The sequence below is a fragment of the Xenopus tropicalis genome, chromosome 4, assembly GCF_000004195.4.
Source record: "Xenopus tropicalis strain Nigerian chromosome 4, UCB_Xtro_10.0, whole genome shotgun sequence".
In the NCBI taxonomy this organism is placed as follows: Eukaryota; Metazoa; Chordata; class Amphibia; order Anura; family Pipidae; genus Xenopus; species Xenopus tropicalis.
In genome coordinates, this window is record NC_030680.2 from 30,714,798 (window position 1) to 30,740,600 (window position 25,803).

General features: G+C 39.3%; 2 protein-coding genes across 8 annotated transcripts in view; both read left to right on the forward strand.

The window, feature by feature from the left end:
* The first annotated feature begins 1,896 nt into the window (after positions 1–1,896).
* Positions 1,897–13,637, forward strand: LOC116410339. 3 transcript variants are annotated; one of them, XM_031900605.1, is made up of 7 exons: positions 1,897–2,004; positions 6,287–6,415; positions 7,422–7,478; positions 7,777–7,881; positions 9,620–9,796; positions 11,098–11,190; positions 12,446–13,637. In XM_031900605.1, the coding sequence occupies exons 1-7, from the start codon at positions 1,986–1,988 to the stop codon at positions 12,859–12,861; spliced, it is 996 nt and encodes a 331-aa protein (XP_031756465.1). In that variant the 5' UTR covers positions 1,897–1,985; the 3' UTR covers positions 12,862–13,637. The 3 variants fall into 3 exon arrangements, with proteins under 3 accessions (XP_031756465.1, XP_031756466.1, XP_031756464.1); XM_031900606.1 differs by lacking the exon at positions 1,897–2,004 and having other exon boundaries at positions 5,201–6,415; positions 12,575–13,637; XM_031900604.1 differs by lacking the exon at positions 1,897–2,004 and having other exon boundaries at positions 5,203–6,415.
* A 2,329-nt stretch (positions 13,638–15,966) lies between these two features.
* chid1 (chitinase domain containing 1) overlaps positions 15,967–25,803 on the forward strand; it is a 163,882-nt gene continuing 154,045 nt past the window's right edge. Inside the window, exons 1-3 of one of the 5 annotated variants that reach the window (XR_004222175.1) lie at positions 15,967–16,071; positions 19,545–19,676; positions 23,313–23,462. Coding sequence is in view for 4 of the 5 variants with exons in the window: in XM_012960959.3 (XP_012816413.1) it covers positions 19,563–19,676; positions 23,313–23,462 (264 nt within the window). In the remaining variant the exon portion in view is untranslated. 5 annotated transcript variants of the gene reach the window in all.

Genomic DNA, 25,803 nt, shown 5'->3' on the forward strand with positions numbered 1-25,803 from the left:
AACCCAATAGGATTGTTTTGCCTCCAATATGGATTAATTATATCTTAGTTGGGATCAAGTACAAGGTACTGTTTTATTATTACAGAGAAAAAGGAAATCATTTTTAAAAATGTGAATTATTTGATCATAATTGAGTCTATGGGAGATGGCCTTCCTGTAATTTGGAGCTTTCTGGACAATGGGTTTCCGGATAAGGGGTCCAATACCTGTATATATGAGCAAAAAGTAGCCTAAACAAGAAAGAATGAAAAATAGTTTATTCCAAAAGTTAATGCATCAGTGAAACCCAGTCTCCTATAAATATCTATACAGAGGCGCACACTGTGTAGAAGGAGTGGCTTTGCATAATATTTGAAGGATTAACTGCAGTTCTTTTGCAGACTGCCTTAAAGGAACAGTAACACCAAGAAACAAAAATGTATTAAAGTAATTAAAATATAATGTACTGTTGCACTGCATTGGTAAAAATTGTGTGCTTGCCTTAGAAACTCTTGAAATCCATAACACCATTGTATTCCACAGGACTAATCTGTTATCTGCTATGTAAACTGTGCCTTTTATTCTTCTTTCTAGCTTGAATGGCTGCCCCAATGGCTACACAGCAGGGTATTTATATGAACTATAGTTGAGTTTCTGAAGCAAACACAACAGTGTTAACAGTACAGGGCCACGGTACATTGTATATCAATTACTGTAAAACACTTTAATTTTTTGGTGTTACTGTTACTTTAAGTAGCCTTCCTTGTCCTGAGCAGCCTTTTGAGTGAATAAATGCCTGCAATTAACAATGTGGTGCTTAGCAGATGTCTGGATTTATAAATAGGAAATATAAACATTTTTAAAATTGAAAAATAGATTTTTTTTCAATCCTACTGTAGCCACTAGTGGCTCAACTAGAGAGTATCGAGCCTCACAATAAATCATTTTAGAGCTTCCCCTAAGACATTTTTCATGAAAAGCTTACTAGTCAGTGAACCCATATACCCCAGGGTCTGCTTCCCATTTAGGGACAACACTGCACCCATATAATTTGCTTGCTGGAAATGAAATGATCCAGTTGCAACTGTTCATTATATTTTACTTATTGAATGGAAAAAAATGTTTCTTTCATTTCATTGTGATGAACCAAACACAGTTTCCTTCCTTATTTATTATCCATTTTACACAGCATTCACAGAGATAATACATTATTCTCATGAGTCCATGCCCCAGTGAAGCTTAAAATGTAAGGTCCTTTATTACATTCACAATCTATGGTCAATTTTATCAGAAGATAAGTAACCTGCCTGTATATATTTGGAGTGTGGGAGGAGGCAGGAGCGCCAAGAGAAAACCAATGCAGATAAATATCTTACACTGTTATCTACAAATAGATTTGTGTTGCATGACATATGGCCTTTGATATATCCCCCTTGTAACATGGTAAGTTAAGTTGAAAAAAGACATACAGTCATCAAGTTCAAACTTTTATATTTATATAATATAACCGCATAAACGAGCCGATGCGGTCCCCGATCCGACTGAATTTTCTAACCTGGCCGATCGATATCTGGCCAATTTCAGCCCAGATATCGGTCGGCCAGGCCCCTTGTTTCTGCCCCTACACGGGCCGATAAGCTGCCGAATCGGTCCAAGGGACCGATATCAGCAGCTACAATCGGCCCGTGTATGGGGACCTATAGACTTTCTTTAGTCCATAGTTGTTTATTTATTGGGTTGGAAGTTATTGTTATTGTGTACATTTTCTATCCAAAGCTCAGTCAGACAAAAGCACTTTTATTGCTCAAAGACCAGTCCTTTGCAGAAATACTTTATCCCTTTACTGTATATGGGCCTAGGAAGTATCAGTTACTCCTCCCTTGGGAGGTCTGAAGTTTCAAGAAAACAAAAACAAGAAAACCTTTGAATAACAGCAGCAATGTGTCACTGAGAATGACAGCAGCACACACCTCTGTACACAGCTACTAAGCAGCATAAAAGGCACCATGGAAAACCCAACTGCAGGTGAGATACATGGATGGTAGTTATATAAAGCTGATATGAAAACTTACATCTGATCAATAACTAACATCCCAATAATAGGACTGAAATTAAGGGAAGTTACATGCCTGAATATATATTCCAATTTGTTGGTGGATTATATTCAATTTTTCACCTTGGGTATGTACATTGTATTTATAATACATACTCACATAGGGTGGGTTGAAAAAAGACCAAAGTTAAGGGTACAGTTAAGTTTAAGTATGTTCTAGAATATCCTGTTCTTAGCAAGTTTCATTTGGTCTTCCTTATTTATTCTTTAAAGGTTTTTAAATTATTTGTCATCTTCTTCAACAACTTTTCAGTCAGATGGGGGTCACTGACCCCAGCAGTCAAGAAAAGTACTGCTATGTGAAGCTACAATGTTATTGCTACCTTTCTTATTCATATTTCAGTCTCACATTTAAACCACTGCCTGGTTGCTAAGCTATACTGCAGCCTTGCAACCAGATAGCTGCTAAATTTAGAAACTAGAGTGCTGCTAAACAAAAAGCTAAATACTTCAAAACCTATAAAAAATGAAGACCAGTTGCAAATAGTTTTAGAATATGAATGTCTACAGAGTATGACAATGTATACTGTAAAAACAAACTGGAAACATTTTTATGTCACTATAAATAATGAACAAAAATAAAAAATAGACAAGTCAAAAAAAGTGCTGCTACCAGAGCAGGTCTGGAGTGGGATTAAAAATAGGCCCTGGTATTTCAAGTACACAGAGGCACGAAAGACCCCCGCAAAAATAGTCTCTCCCTGGCATTCATACAGGCATTCAATCTGGCATTTGCCAGAATCCACAGATTGCCAGTCCAAGCCTGCACCAGAGTAATTTACCTCTATTGAAATACAGCATACAAATTTATGTGCTAATTTTAGTAGATCTCATTGGAAATATATATATTATTATTTGATATGCTATTCTACAGGGTTTCCCAGCTATTTTAAACAATACTTATTTTAGGTGTATATTCCTTAGATCTGTGCTGTCCAGGTATTACCATATCATGAGCCAATTATCTGCATTTTCACATGTTTTGGGGCTCAGTTATTATGAAAAAGTGATGTCATATAAAGACCTCTATGCAAATCTTAGCCATGATTGGGCACACATCCAGCCCTGTAATATAATGTACATGTACAGAGTTAAGAGTAAACACAGTTTGTGTAATGTATATAGTACATTTGCTGTATATCTGCATATGTATATGTAATGTATCTCTCTCTCATATACCTAAAAATCATTAAAAAGATACAGTATAATATGATGTAGGTGGTCTATTTTTCTTTATATAGGCAATATTATGCATATGCCTTGTTCACTGATATTTTGGGGTTAATTATACCTTGTAATACATGAGCATCTATTATTTAGAGAATAACATAAGGATTCCTGAGTTTAATATTTACTTATAACAGTGTACCTGCAGTTTCTTAAATGTTTTCTGTCCCTTGACCATCTCAAACAGAGTTTACCTAGAAGAGCAAAACCAGAGAAATACAACCGCAGTGCAGTTTAGTAGTGGGACCACACCAGAGAGCTTTTATTTCCAGTTAGAGTTGCATGCTACTATTGGAGCAATATTACCTTTCTGTATGGCAGAGAATGCTTCCTGGTGTGAACAAGTCTTTATTTTCTAGTCAATGAGGAGATTGGTAAATACACAACAAGTAAGCTGGTAAATAATGAGTTGGGCTTAAAAGCCCTTAGTGGGCCCTTGCAAACGTCACACATCTATCAGACTACTAGGCATGTTAGGAAAATCTCTCCTCTTTGCAATCAGCTCCCAGCTGAAATGCATCCATTCCCGTTTCCATTGAAAGCAGTAACAATTCCATGTTTCCTGCTTTGTGGCAACAGTTTGGGGTCTGCTATTGTTACGTCACTGCATGTTACACATTTCAAAATATTGTGAAAGCATTCTGGGTGTTTAAAGTAAACATATATGTGTAATTGCTGCCAAAGTTGAAAAAAGTCAAGTTTAAAAGAAAGGAAGGTATTTGTCAAAAGTTGGGTTCTCAAATGTCTATCACCTATCCCACGTAAATATGAATTATGTTTCGTTCTGCACTTTTTCCTACTTGCAGATGACTTTTTAAAGGAGAACTAAAGCTTAACTAAAGAAGAAGGCTAGAAATGTTGTACATTATGTTTTGGTTTTAGGGTTCTGTACCAGCCCTAGGCACCCACAGCCTTTTAGCAGAGAAGATCTGGGCCCCCAGATATTCCCCAGTAGCCCCCCATCTTCTTTTCTGCTGATTCCCTGCACATGCTCTGTGCTGCAGTCACTTACTGAGCTTAGAGGCTGACTCACAATATACTGTACATATAGAATATAAATGTCACACTATAAGGCTGACTAGTAATTAATACAGATTATTACTACATGACAGCTTTGAAACCAGTGCTATTAGCATCAGAAATTAATAATCAGCCCTGTAGCATCAGCTTCTATGACAGACAAACCTAATTTTCTGCTTGATAATTTTTGATGACCCCATAAGCTTAGAATGTGAGTTTTACAGACACTTCTAACAGATTCCAGTATGGTGACCCCATGTGACAAATTTGAAGGCCTGAATTATTACTGCTATAGAGATGCTGAACCTTTAGGGCCATGGCAGACGGGGACAGGTAGCTGCTACTAGTATCTCCATGTGTCTTCACCCTAAGGGCTCTGGCACACGGGGAGATTAGTCGCCCGCGACAAATCTCCTGTGTCTCAGGCGACTAATCTCCCCAGATTGCCATCCCACCGGCGAAAATGTAAATCGCTGGTGGGATGGCAAACACGGCGGCGCAATTTCAGTGAAATCTCGCAAGTTGCCTCGACAGGAAACTTGCGCGATTTCATTGAAATCGCGCAGCCGTGTATGCCATCCCACCGGCGATTCACATTTTCACCGGTGGGATGGCATTTCGGGGAGATTAGTCGCCCGAGACACAGGAGATTTGTCGCGGGCAACTAATCTCCCCATGTGCCAGAGCCCTTAGGGTGAAGACACATGGAAATACTAGTAGCAGCTACCTGTCGTGCCTACAAAAACAGAAAATGCTGATCATTTACTGATAATCGTCTCTGCATGTGTTTTAGCAGAGGCAATTCTCAATACTGTCTATAGCAGGGTATTTTCTTGCATTTAGAAGCTGTGACAAGTAGCTGCTAATAAGTAGCTCCCTGTGTCTTCACCCTTAGGCTGGCTCAATAAGTTCAGAATATAAATGTGGCATTTCAAGCCATATTCATTTTTAAGGTTTAGTTCTCCTTTAAGCACAACTATATTACTTCCTATTCATGTACACTGTGCAGAACAGGCAGTGCGAGAATTACAGGTCAGGCATCATTCTAGCCATGACATTATTCTATTTTTGCTGTATATACAGACATTCTGCTACAGGTCTCTTTGTGCTGATCCCTGTGAGCCACACTGTTTGCACATGAAAAAATCATATATAGTAAGCTATCTCTGGCCTTCCTTATACTGTTCATTTCTGGATGTCTTGTTTTTCTCATGTAAATTATAAGACCATCATATTTTAACTGTGTTAGTCACATTTTGCAAATACAATACAACATAATACACAGCTGCTATAAATAAGCTGTAACATCTATCCTTATATATATAGGACATTGTGATCTTTCTTGTGTCGCAGAGCTCATCAAGGAGGGCATTTACTCATGCTTGTTTTTTTTAAATCTGGTTTTTTTAGTTATTTATTGCAACAAAATGCAAAAATACGCCATCTAAACCCTGATGAGATCATGTAGAAGTCAATGGCAGATATCTATTTTACAGCTGGAATATCTTTACTTCATGGTTTTAGAGGTTTTCGGGGGTTTTTGACACTGGGTTTTGTATGACATTACAAAAGTGCAAAATTAGAACTACAGAAAAATGCATAATGTCATTGATAAATACACTTCTGAAAATCCCATGGGAATGAATAGAAATTGGATGAGTTTTTGCTGTAGAGAGCTCTTATCATCTTACATCACCTTGAAGTTCCATGACCTGCACTTTGCAGCCTTAAGCCTTTATAAGGCCTAGAAATCCTAGCTGACTTTTTATATCCTTGTTTTTTATTATAGAGAGTAAATTATTCCCAATACAATGGAGCCCAGATGGTAGGGTGTGGTGTATGGTAGTTCTGCTGCCAGGTGGCAGTGGGCGTTGGGGGTTTTCTCACTAAGACCAATGGCATCAAGTAGTTATGTGTTAGTAATTATGTCCTCTTTTACTTACACAGCTTACCAGCTAGCATATATCTCCCTGTTGGCTTCATGTGTTACCCGTTTGCTTCTTTTTATTACACTTTTTAATTCTCATGGAGGGAGAATATTACATTCCATGAAGCTCTACGAAGAAAAATATAGGCGTAAGTATCTGAGTTTTTTTAGCTCATGTTAGAATATGTGGTAATAATACACTTCTTTGGCCAGGGCCCCATTTACGAACTTTGGCTTTTTCCCTCTACTGCATATGCGCCAGCACCTTAATTCCAAAGACAGACAAGAGAAAGAAGAGAATTGCTGTCACATTGACCTCTTTCCTTCTAGTGAATTTTGCTAGTCTTCCTCTATGCTGACGCATGGGGGCACATTTACTAATCCACGAACGTCCGAAAAGCGTCCGAATGCGTTTTTTTCGTATTGATCGGTATTTTGCGATTTTTTTGTAAATTGTCTCGACTTTTTCATAGCCGTTACGACTTTTTCGTAAATTGTCTCGACTTTTTCGTAGCCGTTACAACTTTTTCGTAAATTGCTGCGACTTTTTCGTAGTGTTACGACTTGCGCGAATTGGCGCGACTTGGGCCAGGTTGGAGCTGTAGAGTGCCATTGAGTCCTATGGGAGGCTTCCAAAATCATGCAAAGTCTGAAAGTTTTAATATATAAATTTTAAATGTTTTAATTATAAAACAATAATTGCAGCAGATAGGGCCATGGCTGACCTAGCTTTAGCAGTATTATTTCTTTGGCAGTATTACAGTATTTCCTCCCTCCCCCACATGCCAAGTGCGCCATTGCCATTACAATTACTGCATCTCCTTTATAATATAAAGTTTGGTCATTTCCCTATAGAACCAAACTGTAAATTATATCCTTATAAACGGTGCTTAGTGATGTCATCAGTTATAATCTGAGTTTAGTGATGTAATTTCTGTCACATGACTCGCTGAAACTTGTATTTTATAATAAATCAAGTAACCCCTGTTGGGCCTTTGGCCTCATTCTTTTATATGGTCAAGAAACTCCTCGGTGACTTATAATATCCCTATATAACAGGAGGTACTCTATTCACTATATAAATAATACATTAACTTATATTATTCCCAACACATAGTTTATGTACCAAAATGTACTGTTGTTTATGTATTTCAGGAATATGTAAAGCAGCTGGCTGGGTATCTTCTGGCTTGTTTATAGGCCTATGTGAAGGTAAACTTTAACTATGTAACGATTTGCATAGCAGGATCGGGGTGAATTTAAGTAGGTGCAAATATGGAGACAAATCTTTGGATAAGAAAGGGTGGGACTTAAGGTTTATGGCAAGGATGAAGATCTTATTTAGGGTTTACTGAGGCGGGTCAGATTTGGAATTAATATACATATGGCAGTGCAAAAATTGGGGGTAGAAATAAAGTGGTAGACAGTAGCGGTAGACAAGCAATTTCTTTGTATATATAAATATATATGTTTCTACTTACAATATGGTCCCCTTAATATTTATTTATAGGTCGGCAGAATGTAACCAGTGTTCTTCTAAGCATCAACATATCATTATTTTTTTCCAACTGGATTCTCCCCACAATGATCCCCATAATACAATTGGTTTTATTTAGTAAGTAAGCATATTGGCTTTTATATAAATGTACTGTGATGCCATAAACTAATATGTGAATATTGTACTCGGGCAGTGTCGAGTTTTACTGCTGTAGATACTTGATCTACTGTAGGTATGGGTGTAGTTCCAGTTAACATATCCCACTTGCCAAATGGCCTATTAAGTTTGGAGCTATACATATAATGTTTACAGGAGTGAGAATTACTGATACTGACTCAGCAACTCATATGTACTAATTCTACCAGAATTTGCTCATAAATATTATTTTTTATAAATGCTGTATTCAGCCACTTACCCTAATGTCTCTTCATGATGAAAATACCTAGAATTCAAAACTAAGTGGAAAATAAACCTAAATGGTGCACAACAAAATTTTCAGCATAAAGGTTTCAGGTTCAGCCCTTTATTACTTCTGTAGCATTTTTCTGCAATTGCATTTTTTCCCCTCTGACTCTGAAATTGATAAATGTGTCTCTAAGTGTTAATTTGCATATTTCCCTTCTAAGGGTTAGAACCCAAGAGTGGTTCAGTCAGCTGCAATCGATCTCAGCTATCACGGACGACAAGCCATTCCGAAAAGGCAACAACAGGTGGAAAGCCCTTTGCATCACTTCAGAAATGTGAAGTTGCACGAAGATTCCTCCTGCAGGCAACTTTGCGTGACTTCGGAAAAAGGGCTTTCTACCGTTGACCAGAGTGGTCAGACACCCACGATAACAGAGATCTATTGCGGGCAACTGAACCGCTTCGTGGGTTCTTACCCTAAAGCTGGCCGTACATTATATAAGATCCACTCGTTTAGCAAGGTTGCCAAAGGAGCTAACCTTTTCCCTGATATTCCACCTAAGCTGGGCGATATCTGCTTGATCTGAACCAAACGACATACAGGTTGTTGGGCAAGGACTGCATTCAACAAGCTGATGTAGTCCTTGATCTGACCTTCCTGATCAAACCTGCCTGATTTTTGGCCAAGTACTGGTCAGGTAGGCCCATCAGAGGGCCCATACATTTGCAGATGAGTTGCCGATTGAGTCTAAAGGGGACGAATCTGCAGCTTAAATTTGTCTATGTATGGCCACCATTTTTAATTTAACCTAGCAACTTTGCCATCGTTTGAATAAGAGACTGAAAGATGAATAGGAGAGGGATTGAATAAAATAATAAGTAATTAAAAGTGGCTCTGAATAGGACATTTTATAACATAATAAAAGTTACAGTAACTTAAAGAACCCAAGGAGTGGTTCAGTCAACTGCAATAGATCTCTGCTATTACGGGTGACAAACCCTTCCGAAAAGGCAACAACAGGTGGACTGCTTTTATGTGCAGTGCAATAGAATCAGATCCCAAGTCATGTAGCGTTAAAGCTGTAGAAAACTAAATGAAACCAACTTTTTTTAAGTTTTCACATGCAAATTAGGATTTGAACTCACTTCAGTATTCCACCAAATATTATGTGAAGGGTTTGGTATTTTGCTGAACCCAAAAATGATTCAGTGCATCCATACAGTCGTGCAAGAATGAATATACACATTTGTAAATCAACATATTTCCGGGAATAATTAGGGTTTGAAATTTGCACATTTCTGCCAGTGACTGATAGGAAGTAAAATCCGTTTTTACTTGTAATATACTTTGCAGTGATAACTATGCAGCCACCTTCCAACCCTGACCATTAGAATATATGTAACCAATTTATATTGTTCACTAAAACAGAAACCTTTCTCTTTCTCATAGGGTTTGTCCTGGATAAATACAGAGGTTTCCGTTTGAGGTTTAACCCAAAAAATGTCATTGGAGAGTTTATTGTACTTTTTTTCTATGTCCTCTATTGTGCTTTTATAGGAAGTTTGTCTATCATTTTGATTTTCAGCATGAAGACAGCACTCCTTTATTACAGCATATCATCCTACTGTGAGTATGTTTATATTTAAAATATGGGTTTGGGATGGGATTTTTTTGGGGGGGTAATTTATCAGCGTTTGAATTCGATTTTTTTTTTCACGATCACAATTTTTTTGCATTAAAATTCGAGTTATGGCTCATAAATTCAATTGTCTGTTAAGTGGAAAAAACTCAGAACACTCGAATGTAAAAATTCGGCAGCTAAAAGCTTGAGAGTTTATGCAGAAGTCAATGGGAGTTGTCCTAGGCAAAGTCAAGCCATATTTTCAATTAGAGATATTCAAGTTTTTTGAGTTTTTTGTACGTTTGTAAATTAGAAAATTCGAAGTACAGGTATTGGACCCGTTATCCAAAATGCTCAGGACTAAGGGTATTCCAGATAAGGGGTCTTTCAGTATTTTGGATCTCCATACCTTAAGTCTACTAAAAAAACAGTAAAATATAAATAAACAGGATTGTTTTGCCTCCAATAAGGATTGATTATATCTTAGTTGGGATCAAACACAAGGTACTATTTTATTATTACAGAGAAAAAGGATATTGAAATAATCTGAATTATTTGATTAAAATGGAGTCTATGGGAGACAGGCTTTCCGTAATTTGGAGCTTTCTGGATAATGGGATTCCGGAAAACAGATCTCATACCTCTATTTGAGTTTTTTTAATTCAAACAAGTTTACCGTATCGATAAATAAGTAAGCATTCTAGTTTTTTAAAATGCAAGTTTATTCATATGAGAAAAAACCTCTCAAATTCTCAAGGAATCCCCTGGATTAAGATGGTGGACTGGTGCTCACATAGAAGGTACCCTAGGGCCAGTATATTTTTCAACTAAAAAATCACCAGCCCAGGGGATCAAATTTAGTACAGGTATGGGATCCGTTATGCAGAAATTATGGAAATTCCATCTTCCATAGACTCCATTATAAGCAGATAATTCTAATTTTTAAAATAATTTCCTTTTTCTCTGTAATAATAAAACAGTACCTTGTATTTGATAGCATCTAAGCTATAATTAAACCTTATTGGTGGCAAATTAATGTTAAATTTTTTTTTTAGTAGACTTAAGGTACGGAGATGCAAATTATGGAGAAATCCCTTATCCGAAAACCCCAGATCCTGAGCATTCTGGATAACAGGTCCCATACCTGTAATATTTACTGGGGAGTGCTTAACAAATTGGCACCCCTCGCCCCCTGTAAATATGAATTTCCTTGCCTGCCCTTTAAGACAAAATGTTTCTGTGTCTATTTTAATCAAAAAATTAAAAAAAAAACTCTTCATTGTTAATTTTTTTTTGTTTTTTCCAGTTTATGGCTTTATGCCCTGGCACATATCTCTGCAATGGATTCTCCTATATCTCTTCTATGTGGCAATAACAGACACATTTCTATTTATCAGTGGTAAGAATCAAGATGGTGCTGGCTCAACTATAAAAATAAAGATGGAGCCGATAAATAACAAATCTGCCAATTAAGATTTGTCCAGAAATTTTATTTTTTCGCCAAATGTTAATTGGGCAGGATTGATTTTCCCATCTCATGGGGATTACATTAGGACATGGATCCTCAAACTTTCTTACTCGTGAGCAACAGTCAAATGTAAAAAGACTTGGGGAGCAACACAAGCACCATAAAAGTTCATGGAGGAGCCAAATAAGGGCTGTGATTGGCTATTAGGCAGCCTCTATGCACACTATCAGCTTATAGGGGGCTTTATTTGGTAGCAAATCTTGTTTTTATTCAACCAAAACTTGCCCCCAAGTCAGGAATTCAAAAATAACTACCTGGTTTGGGGGCACTGAGAGCAACATCCAAGGGGTTGGGGAGCAACATGTTGCCCCTGAGCCACTGGTTGGGGATCACTGCATTAGGACATTGATGCGGTTCTTATCCTACTGGCCTGTAGGCCCTCTGTATGATCAGATCAGCCCATTTCGGCCCAGCGTGTGCTTGTGTGGCTACTTTGGATCTGGCAGTGGATGGCCAGCTTTAGTTCCTATACAATATTGTGTCACCATTTGCTTACACAATTATTGTGTTTCTATTTCTGCAAACTGTATATTCCTCCTGGGGCACATAGTTAATTATTTGACTTACCATGCTGATTTTTACTTCATGGTGTAAAAGGTCATGGTCCCAAGAGGTTGTCATTTCTGCATATCATTACTGTAACGTCTGTCAAACATTTTCCCTTTCCCTTTTCTGAATTGATGTAAAGTTATTTACCGTGTCTCTCTAAGCACTTTTGCAATTTGCATGAATTTTATATTTTTTCATGGTTCCTGAGATAGTAACAGTTTTAGACTGCTAAAACCAGGCTTTAAATGTGAGTGTCAGTGACCCTAACTGCTTATATACTTTCTGTATTCAGTTAACCCTAGGGTTGCTGACTCTCATTTGAACCAAAAGCCTGTATTTATTAGTCTGAAAAAGCAAATATCTTAGAAACTACAAAAAAGAAGATGTTTACATCAGTTTTTCAGGGTGTTTAGATCCCTTTAGAAAGCAACAAGTTATGACTAAGTCAACGCTTTAACAATAGATTATTCAAAACATGCTAATTCAAATATTGTACTCCTGGGGGTTACTACGTTATGGGCTAAAAAGTAGAGATATGCATTTGTATATAAATAAAAATCTCTCTGAATATTTGTAGGAGCAACTTTACTCTCAGAAGGATCTACAAATGTGCCAGTGAAAAAGAGTGAAAACTGTGCTACAAATGTGAAGCCTGCCATGCAAGCCGACCCAATTGACAGAAATATGTCTTCCTTCCATCCCACAGCCATTAATACTTCAGAAGTTCCACTTAATGCAGAGCCACAGGAGTGTCATTCAAGTGAAGACTCTACACACTCACATGTGAAAGCATCACCAGCAAACCCTACGACCCTCAAGCTTCTGACTCCTGAACCAAACCCTAATGTTGAGCATTTGACATCTGCAGCAACACAATCAGCGCAACCATTTTCAGACCACTGGTTATCGCGCATCAAAAGGGGACTCAAAATATATAAAACCAAAAAAAATAATAGGCATGTAACAAAACAGTGTAAAAACAAAATTGTCTAAGCCACCATATTCACATTATAAATTGTATGATGAATGGAAGAAACTGCTGGGAATCAAGCACCAAATGTTCAGACATCACAAGACTCAAGGGCAGCCGAAACCTTCCCAGCTGAATTGATTTCCGATGGATTGATTTTTACTTTGTTACTTTTTTTTTATCAACCTTTTCAAGATATTGGGGAGTTGTAACTCCCATTTATTTTCAGTCTTTTTTTTATGTTTTAAGAATTTTTTAATGTATGGTTAGCAAATTTTTGGAGAAACGAAAAGGGACAGATTCGCTCATTGCTAGTTTTGAGCACTCCATTTTTAGGGGTAGCAGCCGCAAGTTATTAAAAGAGATTTATGCCCAATGCATAACAATGTACTTTTTATTTTTAGATATTAGCAGTTTTTTCACTTCTACCATGAAAGTATAACATATGACCCCCCCTGCAATTATTTAAGATCAAGCACAATGTGTTCCCTGTTCAGATAAATCACTCCTGTCTTAATCTTACACCTTTATTATGTTAGCAGTGTAAAAAAGAAAAATATGATATACTATAATTGAGTACTAGAGGCTTGTTCCTACACATTACATTCCCGAAAAGGCCGTCATTTACAGGGTCCTTCCCAGTGTTTGTTTGTTTTTATTGTCACAGGCATTTCTTGACCCTTGATTTTAAAACACATCAAAATATACATTGATTTATTTCAATGATCTTATAAACAGAACATACGTTTGAAACCTGTTTTGTATAACCCATAGTTATTAAAGAGCTTATTGATGAATAGCTTTACCCATGACAATTATGTGTTTTAAGGTATTCATACATAGAGTGATAAAAACTGCAGATTTGTTCCTTGTGGACCTAGTCTGTAGCTTATTTGCCCATGTTTGGGGCCCTCTGATGGACTTGCTCAATTGATAAGTGGGCAAATATCACCCAGCGCTCCTTGCACTTCCACATAGTCGCACTCATTGCTGCTCAGTCTGTTCCTCCCTCTCTTGTGAATAGCGCCTACTGATTTAGGGAAACCATGTAGCTACAACAACCTTTAAAGTGGCTGTAACACCAGATTTCCTACAACAGCCTACTGTAAAAAAAAGTGGCACTGGGTGCAACAACATGGTGACTTGTTCTTGAAATAGCACTTTACACTACCTCAAGAAGTGAATGAGTCCTGTTATCTCTACTGCAACCATATGAACATTAATAGGTGCAGCTTCTAGAAAATAAGCACTTATCCTAAAGAGAACCAATGTTAACGGAGACGTAAACCCCAAAATACATTTAGCTCAATGGAATAAACTGTAAAGCTGGCCACATGTAAGATATGCTTATTTGGCATGGTCACCAAACAAGCCACCCCTTTAAATGAGGACCAAGGATTTGTGTACAGTTATGCATCCAACTTGCAGCATGTGTATTTAAAAAGCATCCGATTTTAATGGGCTGAGACACTGAAGCCGGCCATACACGCACCGATAATATCATACAAAACCTTGTTTCGTGTGATATTCGGTGCATGTATGGCTGCTCAAAGAGGCAACCGATATCACAAAAGGCTGCAGATATGAGTCGTCTCGTCGATTGGACAGGTTAAAAGATTTTGATTGGCCATTGAAGTCGCCCATGCAAAATCTACGTTCAGGGCTGAATCGGCAAGTGAAGGTAGAATTTTTATTGTTTCTAAATATCTGACGATTGAGCCCTGAATGTCAGTGGAGGATGGGAATGATTTTTCATGCGACCAATGGTCTTTGTGTATGGCCACCTTAACCCTACAAATCAGGCTGATCCAATCGTTCAGTCCAGGTCCAACTATCGGAACATAACAAGCGGCAATGCAAGCCCACTGCAAAAAGCCATTGTGGTCCTCACCCAACTAGATTTCTAAACCTATCCCGAAAGACATCTCAGCCAGTAATCTATCTGGTTGGATATATTGACGCAGTCCTTGGCCCAATGGGAAAATCAAACTTGCCCGATATCAGTCAGGCACGCCTGTTGCCTGGTCCTTTACACGTGCCATTAAGCGGCCCAGAAGGAGCAAGTTGTTAGTTTTTATGGGACTGTGTGCTACTGTAAGGAGTATCTGTCTGTCCCTTGCAATGCTCTGCCGGTTCGGATATTTGCAGCAATGCAGCAGAAGCCTGTGTGGGACTTGGGACTTGCGCTTGTTCCAAGAGTCAGAAGGAGCAGTGCAGTGAGGGACATATTATGCTTCCATTTGCAATTACATTTAAAAATAGCTTTGCAATCACAGCAAGGGCTTAATCAATGTGTAATGTGTATATTTACTTATACAGGTATGGGATCCCTTATCCGGAAACCCGTTATCCAGAAAGCTCCGAATTACGGAATGCCTGTCTCCCATAGACTCCATTTTAATCAAATAATTCAGAATTTTTAAACTGATTTCCTTTTTCTCTGTAATAATAAAACAGTACCTTGTAATTGATCCCAACCAAGATATAAATAATCCTTATTGGATGCAAAACAATCCTATTGGGTTTACTTAATGTTTTATTGATTTTTTAGTAGACTTAAAGTATGAAGATCCAAATTACGGAAAGACCCCTTATCTGGAATACCCTTGGTCCCGAGCATTCTGGATAATGGGTCCTATACCTGTATTAATATTCTCATTAATTTTGGCAAAATTGTTTTTCTAATGGTTTCAGTTTCTTTAAAATGAATATAATTGTATCATTACTGCTTCATCTCTTATCACAAAGCGGCTACCAAACAACCGGCCCACAATTTACAGCAGTGCAGTACTAAGCCGCAAAGTGTACCCGTCACTAACTTCCCCGTATGAAGTATGAAGATCCAAATTACGGAAAGACCCCTTATCCGGAATACCCTTGGTCCCGAACATTCTGGATAATGGGTCCTATACCTGTATTAATATTCTCATTAATTTTGGCAAAATTGTTTTTCTAATGGTTTCAGTTTCTTTAAAATGAATATAATTGTATAATTACTGCTTCATCTCTTATCACAAAGCGGCTACCAAACAACCGGCCCACAATTTACAGCAGTGCAGTACTAAGTCGCAAAGTGTACCCGTCACTAACTTTCCCGTAGCCCCTATGAGAGGGGTTACCACGCCCACATGTAGCTCCACTGACAAACAGCGAAAATGCTGCGCATGCGCTTTTGTACCTTTTGGAATGTGAAACTTTATTGAGACTTAACAGTGACGTGTCCGCTGCGTCAGGTTAGTGTCATGGTACTCCCCCTGTCAGACTGGCACATGGGAAAGGGTCCCGGATAAATGGGAGTGTGTGTATATTGGGGTGCTGGCAAATGGAAGCTTCTTAGTCTTTATTCAAGCATGTTGAATCCTTGCCGTTGATGCTGACTATGGCTCCCAGCATCACATTGGCCGCAGGTTTATTTCTGGTGGATGCTGAGAGGTGTAGTACGATACTAGCTGGAGAGCCACAAACCACTGGCTCTTATTTTCTCCTGAGAGTTGTTAGTGATTCTAGTTACCCTGCGCCGAATCTCTCTTTGTTTTTCAGTAAATTGGAAAATATATGGGACTAATTTACAAAGGGCAAGTTTGCACCTGGGCAGTCACTCATGACAACCAATTAGATTGTTGGAGTTCTTACCTGCAGTTGGCTAAAAAAAGAAAGCTTATCATTGGTTGGTTGCCATGTGTTACTGCCCAGGTGTAGGGTTGCCACTTTACCCTTTAAATGCCAGCAACATATTGAATCCACATCCTGCATGGCTAATTAGAACTTAGATGCATTCTCAACTGATTTATATGCAACATGTGTCTAAATTAATTGCTAATTAGCATTTCAGGATGTGGAATCAATATGTAAGGCTGATGCCACATGTGGCGTTTTTCCGCTGCGTTTTTTCTCAGCCTAAAAACGCCGCACAAGCCACACAGCCCCTGACTATGGCGTTTTTCAGCCTTGTACTGGTGACATAGCAAATCCTGTTTCCATGGTGCTAATAGTGCGAAATAGCAAAAAACGCAGCGTATTTCCACTAGGTCTGGCAGCTGCCTTTGCGTATACATAGGAATAGCTTACTTTGCAAATACTGGCGTATTTCGGCCAACGCTTGAAAAATCCGTGCTAAAGTGTTTTCTAGCGTGTTTCCGCATTGTGTGGTTTGCTTCGAGTCTTTTCAAGCTATTTCTATGGATGATGATATCAGGCGTTTTTCAGCCGCCGAGAGAATTAGAAAATACGCAGCGAAAAACGCCACGTGTGGCATCAGCCTAATGCCACACAGGCATATTCTCGGCAACCGAATACGCCCCACTACTGTCAATTCGGCCTACCTATGCCTGCACCCAAATGAATGGAATACACTTGGGTGCAGGCACATGTAGCCGATATCTGCTAAAAAAATATGAGACTTCATATTGATTAGCCTAAGGCTAATGCCACACGTAGCGTATGGAGCGTATTTTCAGCAAGCCGAAAAACATATGGCAAGAATATGCTCCATACGCTCAAAAATGCCTGTATCTGTTCCTGCATCCAAATGAATGAAATATGCTTGGGTGCAGGCACATGTAGCCAATATCCACTGAAAAATATGAAGTCTTGCGGTTTTTGGCGGATATCGGCTACATGTGCCTGCACCTGAGTGTATTCCATTCATTTGGGTGCAGGCACAAGGTAGGCCGAATTGACAGTGGCGGGGCGTATTCTCAGCAAGTGTTTTTTGGCTCCCTGAGAATACGCCCTAACCAGTATTAAAGGGGTGAGGTGGCAACCCTACCCAGGTAAATAGCTGGAGAGCCGCAAACCACTGGCTCTTATTATCTCCTGAGGTAAACGAGCGACAGTGCCTTCTCTGGCTGTGGCCTCTCAACAGCTGGCTTGTAGATTGGGAGGAGACATTTTTGCTCAAAAGATATATTTATGGGAGTTTGTTTTTGGTCCAACTATAATCAGATTAGGATATAGGGGGTCCCTATAGGTGGCAAAATACAGGGGATGTCCAACCTGCAGCCATATATTGTCGCTGGATTAAACTTCTCATTGCAATCTTCTCAGCTTCTTCATGCTTGGTGCACAGGTGCAGTATAATAAAAGGCTGAACTTAGGAACCTAAGTAATACAATTATTTTCTATCTAGTTAGCCAAGCATAATAAACTTCACTTACACTATAAGCAGGAAGGGGCCATTTTGTTAGTAATATAATTTCACACAGAGCTAGCCATATTCTTCATTTCCCAGTAGATATCAGAATAACACTCAATAGTAAGAAATCCAAGTCCAGGTTGGGACTCCTCCAGTTACATGGGAGTAGGAGAAACCATAGGTTACCTGAAAGCAGTTCTAATGAGTAGTGCTGGCTCCTTCTGAAAGCTCAGACTCAGGCACAATGGACTGAGATGGCCCCTACACACCAATATTACAGCTGAAAAAATACATTTGTTGGTTCAAGAATAACATTTTAAATGGTATAGTGAATTATTTGCTATGTAAACAGTGTAATTTAAGAATAAAAAGTTCCCAATAAAAATCACGACAGTATCCCTTTAAACAGCGTGTTTGTTTCACTAGCAAGCAATTCAAAATTTCTTTGTCCAGGGAAACGAACTTCCAAACAACAAGGCATTTTAATATTTGGGCAAATATTGAAACAGCATTGGTCAGAGTGACTCCTTATGAGCCAGCATTTGTATCAGCCCAGTGGACTTATAGGTCTGCTTTACTACATGGGGCTCTCTGGCTGCTCCTCCTGCTCAGTGCCAGACTGAATTTGCCCATATATCACTTACTTTAGCAGGCGAGGCCAGAGTACAGCTCTGTAGGGAAGCATATTCGGAGTCACAGATCTTTATTATAAGGCTGCTGTACCCCATGCATGATCTATTAACAAAGGTTCTATCATAAAGCTGGTTTACGGGGGGGCAGGGATGTAAGCCAGCTTTATGATAGAACCTTGTTAATAGATCATGCATTTAGCATGCATTTAGAAAATTGCATAATGCCATTATGTTTAGTCATTTTGATATATGTAATACATACAGACATGATTTAATATAATAATAAGATACAGGTATGGGATTTATTACCCAGAATGCTTGGAATATAGTTTTTTTTTTTTTTTCAAGGAAACATATTATGTAAAAAATGAATAATGTGCCAGTGTATTACACTTATCTAAATATAAAAAGAACATGCTTGAAATAGTAGTGTTTTATGATTTATTGAAAATTTTTCCAGAAAGGAAAATTAGGCCTATTAGTGCCATTAGGACACGCCCACCCCTCATTTGAAACAGGGACAGGAACCTGAGAGAATCTATAGGGAGCTCCAGTAAAGGGGCCATTTTTACAGACAGTATTCATTTTTACAGCAATGTGACACCAGTACCATTAATTATCCATAATTGCCTACAAGGTTAGAGTTTTTTTTAATTTGTCCTATATGTCTCCTTTAATGAAATATAAACATATAGCATATTTTAATTAGTTCACACAATAAAAACAATGTTTCTTATTGGCAAAGTCACTGTTTAAATCTGTCTGCGGTTTGTGGTGTTTTCAGGGCAGCCGTGCAGATTTGCAGCTGGTAACTGTAAAGAGGTTAGAAAGCCAGACATTGCCTCCAGCTTTGTGCCAGGCTCCCTCCCACACTCGAGCAGCAGAAATCAGGGCTCTGGTTTGTATCTGCTGTGTCACCGTGTGTGTGTTCCACTTGCAGTGAGTCAGCTTTGAAGCCATGAGGCTGCTCAGCACTCTGCTCTTCTTGGTGGCTGCCACTTGCCCCCTGATCCATGCCACGCTCTCCAAGACAGACTCCAAGAAAGCGGCTTCCAAAGCACCTGAGACCAAGGTAAGGGAATAGAACTCTGTGCACTGAGCATGATATAATAACTGCCTTCATATAGCTGAAAAGCTAATATATATGGTTATACATCATAAAGTGTATGTTTAAAAGGAGGATAACTGCTTTCACCCTGTATGGACTTCATTGCATGTGTATTGAGGAGGGATTGCCTATAATGCGTGCCACCTACAGTACATATCATACCAGTTCATGTGGTCCAACATTATTCCTTGCAATGTCCTGCAGTGTATTGTCCAAGCCAGGTTTCAAAGTGTAGAACAATACTTACTTATAGCATTTTAAAGGGAAACTAAAACTGCCTGGATGTTTCTCCTCTACCAAACTTTTGTAGCCAGCACGGAGCTGTCCTACTGCTTTCCGGCAGGTGAAGTCTCTGCACAGAAAGGCCTTACACTTGAACTCTATGGTGACATATGTCTCATCCAATGCAATGCTCAGAGAAGTATTTAGTAGGCATGTACAGATGGAGCACAAGCTGTCCCAAGCGTTCATTTGAGTTAATGTAAATAGAATTGACTGGAAAAAGTAATAGGAACAAGAAGAAGTCAAGAGGTGAAATTATATTCCTGTGGGACAGAGAAATCTGGCTGATGAGCAAGGTTTAAAAAAAGCTTCAGCGCCACTCTGTATAGAAGTACTGGAGAATAGTCTACTTGGCTTTAGTTCTCTTTGAATTACTTTCTGTCTAACACAGTGAGGAAGATGAACTTAGGCACCTTGTTAGATGGAGACGGAGCCGATAGCAGAGAAGCTAACTGTTGCCCTTTATAGACTCGCTGCTGTTTGATAAGGAAGAGATACCCTTTAGGGATGTACTAAATCCAGGATTCAGTTTGGGATTCTGCGTTTTTTTAGACGGAATTCAGATTCAGCGAAATCATGCCGGATTTGTTGCCACATAAACGCAGAAGTTGACAATTTATTGCCCTGCACGTGCTGGTTTTATCCGAATCCTGAACCCATCTTTGATGAAAGATCTGAATCCTAATTTGAATATGCAAAGAAAAGCATAGAATGCGTAAAAACAACCCCGCGTGCAGTGAAAATTTTCAACTTCCGCGTTCATGTGGCAAAAAGTCATGGAAAAGATTCGGATTTGGTTCAGCCAAATCCCGAACTGAATCCTGGATTTGGTGCAAATATGCAGCCTTTTCATGATTTTTAATGTAAAAATATGGTTTGGAACAGTTCCTTAAGCCCCGCCCCCTGTTCCCCTGCTGATCTGGCTGGCTACTTTGAGACTCAAATAAAATCAGTCGACTGTGCTCAGCCTGCATCCTCCAAATTCCACAATCCCTTGCATTCTTGATGTTGCTAAGGAAGGTTCCTTCATGATGTCTGTAATCTGCCGAGTTGTAACAATTTGTAACATCAATGTTTTAGTCCCTCCTGCCCTGCCAGGATTTCAAATGATGCAGAAAGAGAAGAACTGTTTTGAAGCTGGATTTCAGCATATATAAATTGTATTTATTCCTACTTTTTGAAGCAACAAATTACAGTGATAGTTATATTATGGGTTTCTATGTTGTGTGGGGCTGTTTCACAGATTTTGGTTCAGAAGCTGGAGTTCCCCTTTACCGTTTTACATTTTATTTTGTTTGCTTGCCTTAAACCTCAGCAAGTTTGCACCCTTGAATGGAGGTTTAAAGCACCCACATTTTATTTATGTGTGTGGATATTATTTCTATATCTGTACTGAATTTAGGCAGCTCAAGACCCCAATGCTACATTTCAAAGAGCGTTCCATTGGGGTGTCTCCCCATCCAGCTGTAGGTTAAATTAAGAGATCTTCTTAAGGGTCTTCTTTTTGTTACATCTGTTTTTCTGTTGCTTTTTGTTGCTTTCCTGTTGCAACGACAGCTGCTAAAATAAACATAACTTGGAGCTTATTCTTGTATGCAGCTACATTTATCACCCCCTTTGCAATAGAACATTGCTTCACATAGCAAGGTCCCTAAGCAGACGTTGGACCTCTGATAGGGTGCCCAAACCAAAATGCAGATGTGCTGTTTTTTTTAGGCTTTTTAATTGTTCCTCAGTGTCTTTGTATCCCTTTAAGATTTATTGGTTCAACAAGGAAGCGATGCAGTTAAAATAGATATCTAGCAGACAAGCATTCTGCCCATAAATTCTCCTGCATTAGGAATGCCTGCCTTCTATACTCGGCAGCCTGCCAAGAATGCATTTAAATGTACTTGATTAAAACCTTCCTTGGCAGACAGGGCTGCTGCTTCTGTAAGAAGCACATAGGAGACTGTGGCTGCGCTATGGACATTCTGAACTTATTAGTAACCATGGAGTTAAATCACTTTGCATTCATGTTATAGAGTATTGGCATTGTTGAGACAGGCGATTTAGTAGGCAGTGTTAGCCTTACAGTATTGGTTTAATGCACACTACAATAATACAGGTGATCCAGACAGTGGTTTATATGTTTATATTCCCCAGGATATCATTGCCCTGGAAGATCAGATTTGTTTATTGCTGTTTCTTTATCATGTTATTTGTACTGATAATGCACAAAGCTTATGTATTTTATTTTTCTATATTGGTCTTGCCCTTAAGTTTCCTCCATTTTGGATTCTTTATGAAGAAGAGAGCTTATTGGGCCGAATCCATGCCTCTGGCCAAACCGAATCCAAATCCTAAAACTCACGTGACTTTTTGTCACAGAAAATTTACATCTTTAACCCTTCCTTATCCTAATTTGCATTTGCAAGTTCAGATTCTAAAACAGTGGATTTGTTGCTTTCCTGCTATTTATAGACTCGCACTTGCACCAACCCCATTTCTGACATCATGGAGGGGGCGGGGCAGGTGTGCACCCATAAATAGCTACTGCCGGAGGCAGAAGCAGGTCTCAGTTAGGTCATTGGTGGGTGTCCCCAGGGACCTGCCGGTCTGAGCCTGCCGGGCTTTGAGGGTTTCAGGCCACCCATATATCTGCACTCAGGCCAGTCTGCTCTCGGGCCAGTGCTGTTTCTTTGGGTGCAGACACACCGTAAAGCATAGAGTGGCAATAGCCTTATGTGTGCCGTGTTGCCCAAAACTGGACTGGACAGGACAGTATCTGCCATAGGCAGAGCATTGCTTTATGGGACTGCAGGAGGAAAGGAGGTTTTGACTACTGCATCTCTTCCAGGGAGACCTAACATGGCATCTAAATAGGCCCAGAGTATAGGAGTCCTTAAACCAACACTTTTAAAACCCTTACACCCAATTGTGTTTTAAACTGCATTCCTGTACGATGACTTGAGTGGTCCACTTCATGAGAACGCAGGAGTCAACTGACCCCATACTCCTCTATGTAACTGTATCCAGCGGTGTGCACTGAACTGCTAAAAACAAATTAAAAGCTGCACCGCCAACTTTATCTGCATTTGGCATTTCAGTGTTCTGAACCTTGATAAAGCACAGGATCCCAGGTACAAAAATGCGTGTGTAATGGCCCTAGAGGAACACTAAAAAATGTACTGTTGTGCCTCAGTAGACAAGGCCGCAGGGGATGGGATAGACTACTCACTGTCCACCTACAATAACCAACTTGTTTTCATTAACATTTCTTCTTTTGTATACAGAAACTTAACTCCCTTACCTTGTCCTTGTGCCTTTATACTGCAGACTCGTCTGTCTGACACCTTGGTACAGACCCGTGGGCTGGTTTCCACTGACGTCAAAGCTAAGGACATTGTGCTGGAACACAGGAGTTACTGTGCCAAGAAGCTGAAGGAGAGGCACGTCTCTGCTGATGTACTGGGATATGTCACGCCAGTAAGTCAGATTTTATGCAAGAATACTTATTTGTCATTTTTTTAGTAACACTTCCATGTTTTTTGCTCTGGTTTTTAGATAATCACATGTTCCAAACCTTAGCGATAGGGTACATTCGTGATTTCGGTCCCTGCCTTTGATTAACAACCGCAATAATGAGCATTAATTGTGAGGTTAGCCATAAAATGTGGCAGTTAGTTATTTACTCTTAAAGTAACCTGTACAGGTATGAGACCTATTATCCAAGAATGCTTGTGACCTTGGGCTTTCCAGATATGGGGTCTTTTCAAAATTTGGATCTCCATACCCCAGGTCAACTAAAAAAACATTACAACATTAATTAAACCCAGTGGGATTGTTTTTCCTTCAATAAGGATTAATTATTTCTTAGCTGGAATCGAGTACAAGGTAATGTTTTTATTATTACAGAGGAAATGATTTTTAAAAAATTTAATTATCTAATTAAAATGGAATCTATGGTTATTTAGACAGGGAATGGTACATATTTTTGAATATAAACATATATATATATATATATAAAAAGGTATGCTCAATTGCACCTATTGTTCTTTCCCCTTCTCCATTCCTACTCTTTCCTTACCCCCTTTTTACCAAGTTATAAAGTTGGCCACTAGGCCATATAAACTTATAATTATAAATCAGTAATAATGAGACAAACGCTGTTAATAATATCGATCTTTATTCCTTGTGACAATTGAACAAGCATATGTAAAGCTGGCCATACACGGGCAGATCCGCTTGCTTGGCGATGTCGCCAAGCGAGCGGATCTCCACCCGATATCCCCACCTACGGGTGGGCGATATCGGGGAGGCATGTAGGCGAATTCGATCGTTTGGCCCTGGGGCCAAATGATCGAATTCTACACGCGGCAATGGGGCAGTCGGTTTGGGGACCGCATCAACGAACCGATGCGGCCCCCGATCCGACTGGATTTTTTAACCTGGCCGATCGATATCTGGCCAATTTCAGGCCAGATATCGGTTGGCCAGGCCCCTCGGTTCTGCCCCTACACGGGCCAATAAGCTGCCGAATCGGTCCAAGGGACCGATATCGGAAGCTATAATCGGCCCGTGTATTGAGACCTTTACATGCATATGTATATCAAAATGGCTAAAATACAATAAATTTAAATTTCAAAGTTAAAAGGTACAATCATGGGGGGGTGCCAAAAAGTTAGGCATCTCCGCATGATTGTAATCGTGCTTCACACCAGCGCAGGGTATAAGGTAATCGATTACAACAAGTGGGGGGTGCTTAACATTTTGGCACCCCCCCCCCCAGTGATTTTACCTGTCCTTCTACTTGAAAAACTCACAGTCAGTTTTTTTTGTTTGTTTCCAGGGTCATTGACCCCAAGAACCAGATAGACATTTTTAGTTGCAGGCCAATAATTCAGAAAGCCATAAAAAATAAGTAATGGAGACCAGTTAGTAAGTTGCTTCAAACAGGTCCATCTATGACATAGTAAAGGTTTTTGTAAGGTGACCATTCCCTTTACTAAAGTCATTTGTACATAACAGGGCCCCTGCAGAGAGCCACCCTCCCCAACCACTCTTGCTCCTTCTCCTGTTGCATAAGTGGGATTAGTAACTGCTTTGTCTCACCGTGCCCCTGACTCATTGCTCAGAGGATTGGTTTCATTGTTGTGTGGCATCAGTGACAAATGCACTGCATTTTACTCTGACCAGATTATATTCTAGCATATTCCGGATACTGATCACTTTCCTGTATCATTTTCATGCATTTAAATGGCTTGCTAAGCTAAGATTGGACATAGCCTTTGTCCATGTATTCATCATGGAACATAGGCTCCTGTATGAACTGCTGTGTTTATCTACAAATGTGTCTATGCCACTGGGTTTTCATTGAAGTTGAGTTGGTGGCTGGCTGAAGTTCCTAGACAAGTATAAACAACCCCCCCCCCCCCAAGAAAACGTGATATTTTAAATAATGCCCAAACATTATTTAAAATATTATAAGGATTGGTGCAAATCACAAAACATTCAACACGTAGGTCTGCTGATGGGCCAGATACAAGAGTCTTTTCATCTCCTTTCACTTCCTCGGATGCTGTTTGCATGAGCACCACTAGATGTCAGTCTTGCTCTCCAGAAGTTGCAGCGGCAGACAAGTTTTTTTTACTTTACTGACAAACCAGTTGCCTTCTGATCTTTTGTAAACAGACTCCTGATGTGCCAGATGAAAATGTGAATGTGTATATATGGCCACTGTTCAGTATATTTGGGAGTTATGACAGCTCTTTCAAACTACTTCCCTTAGGAAACAGAGAGGGATGCTGGATGTGACCATTTATAATAA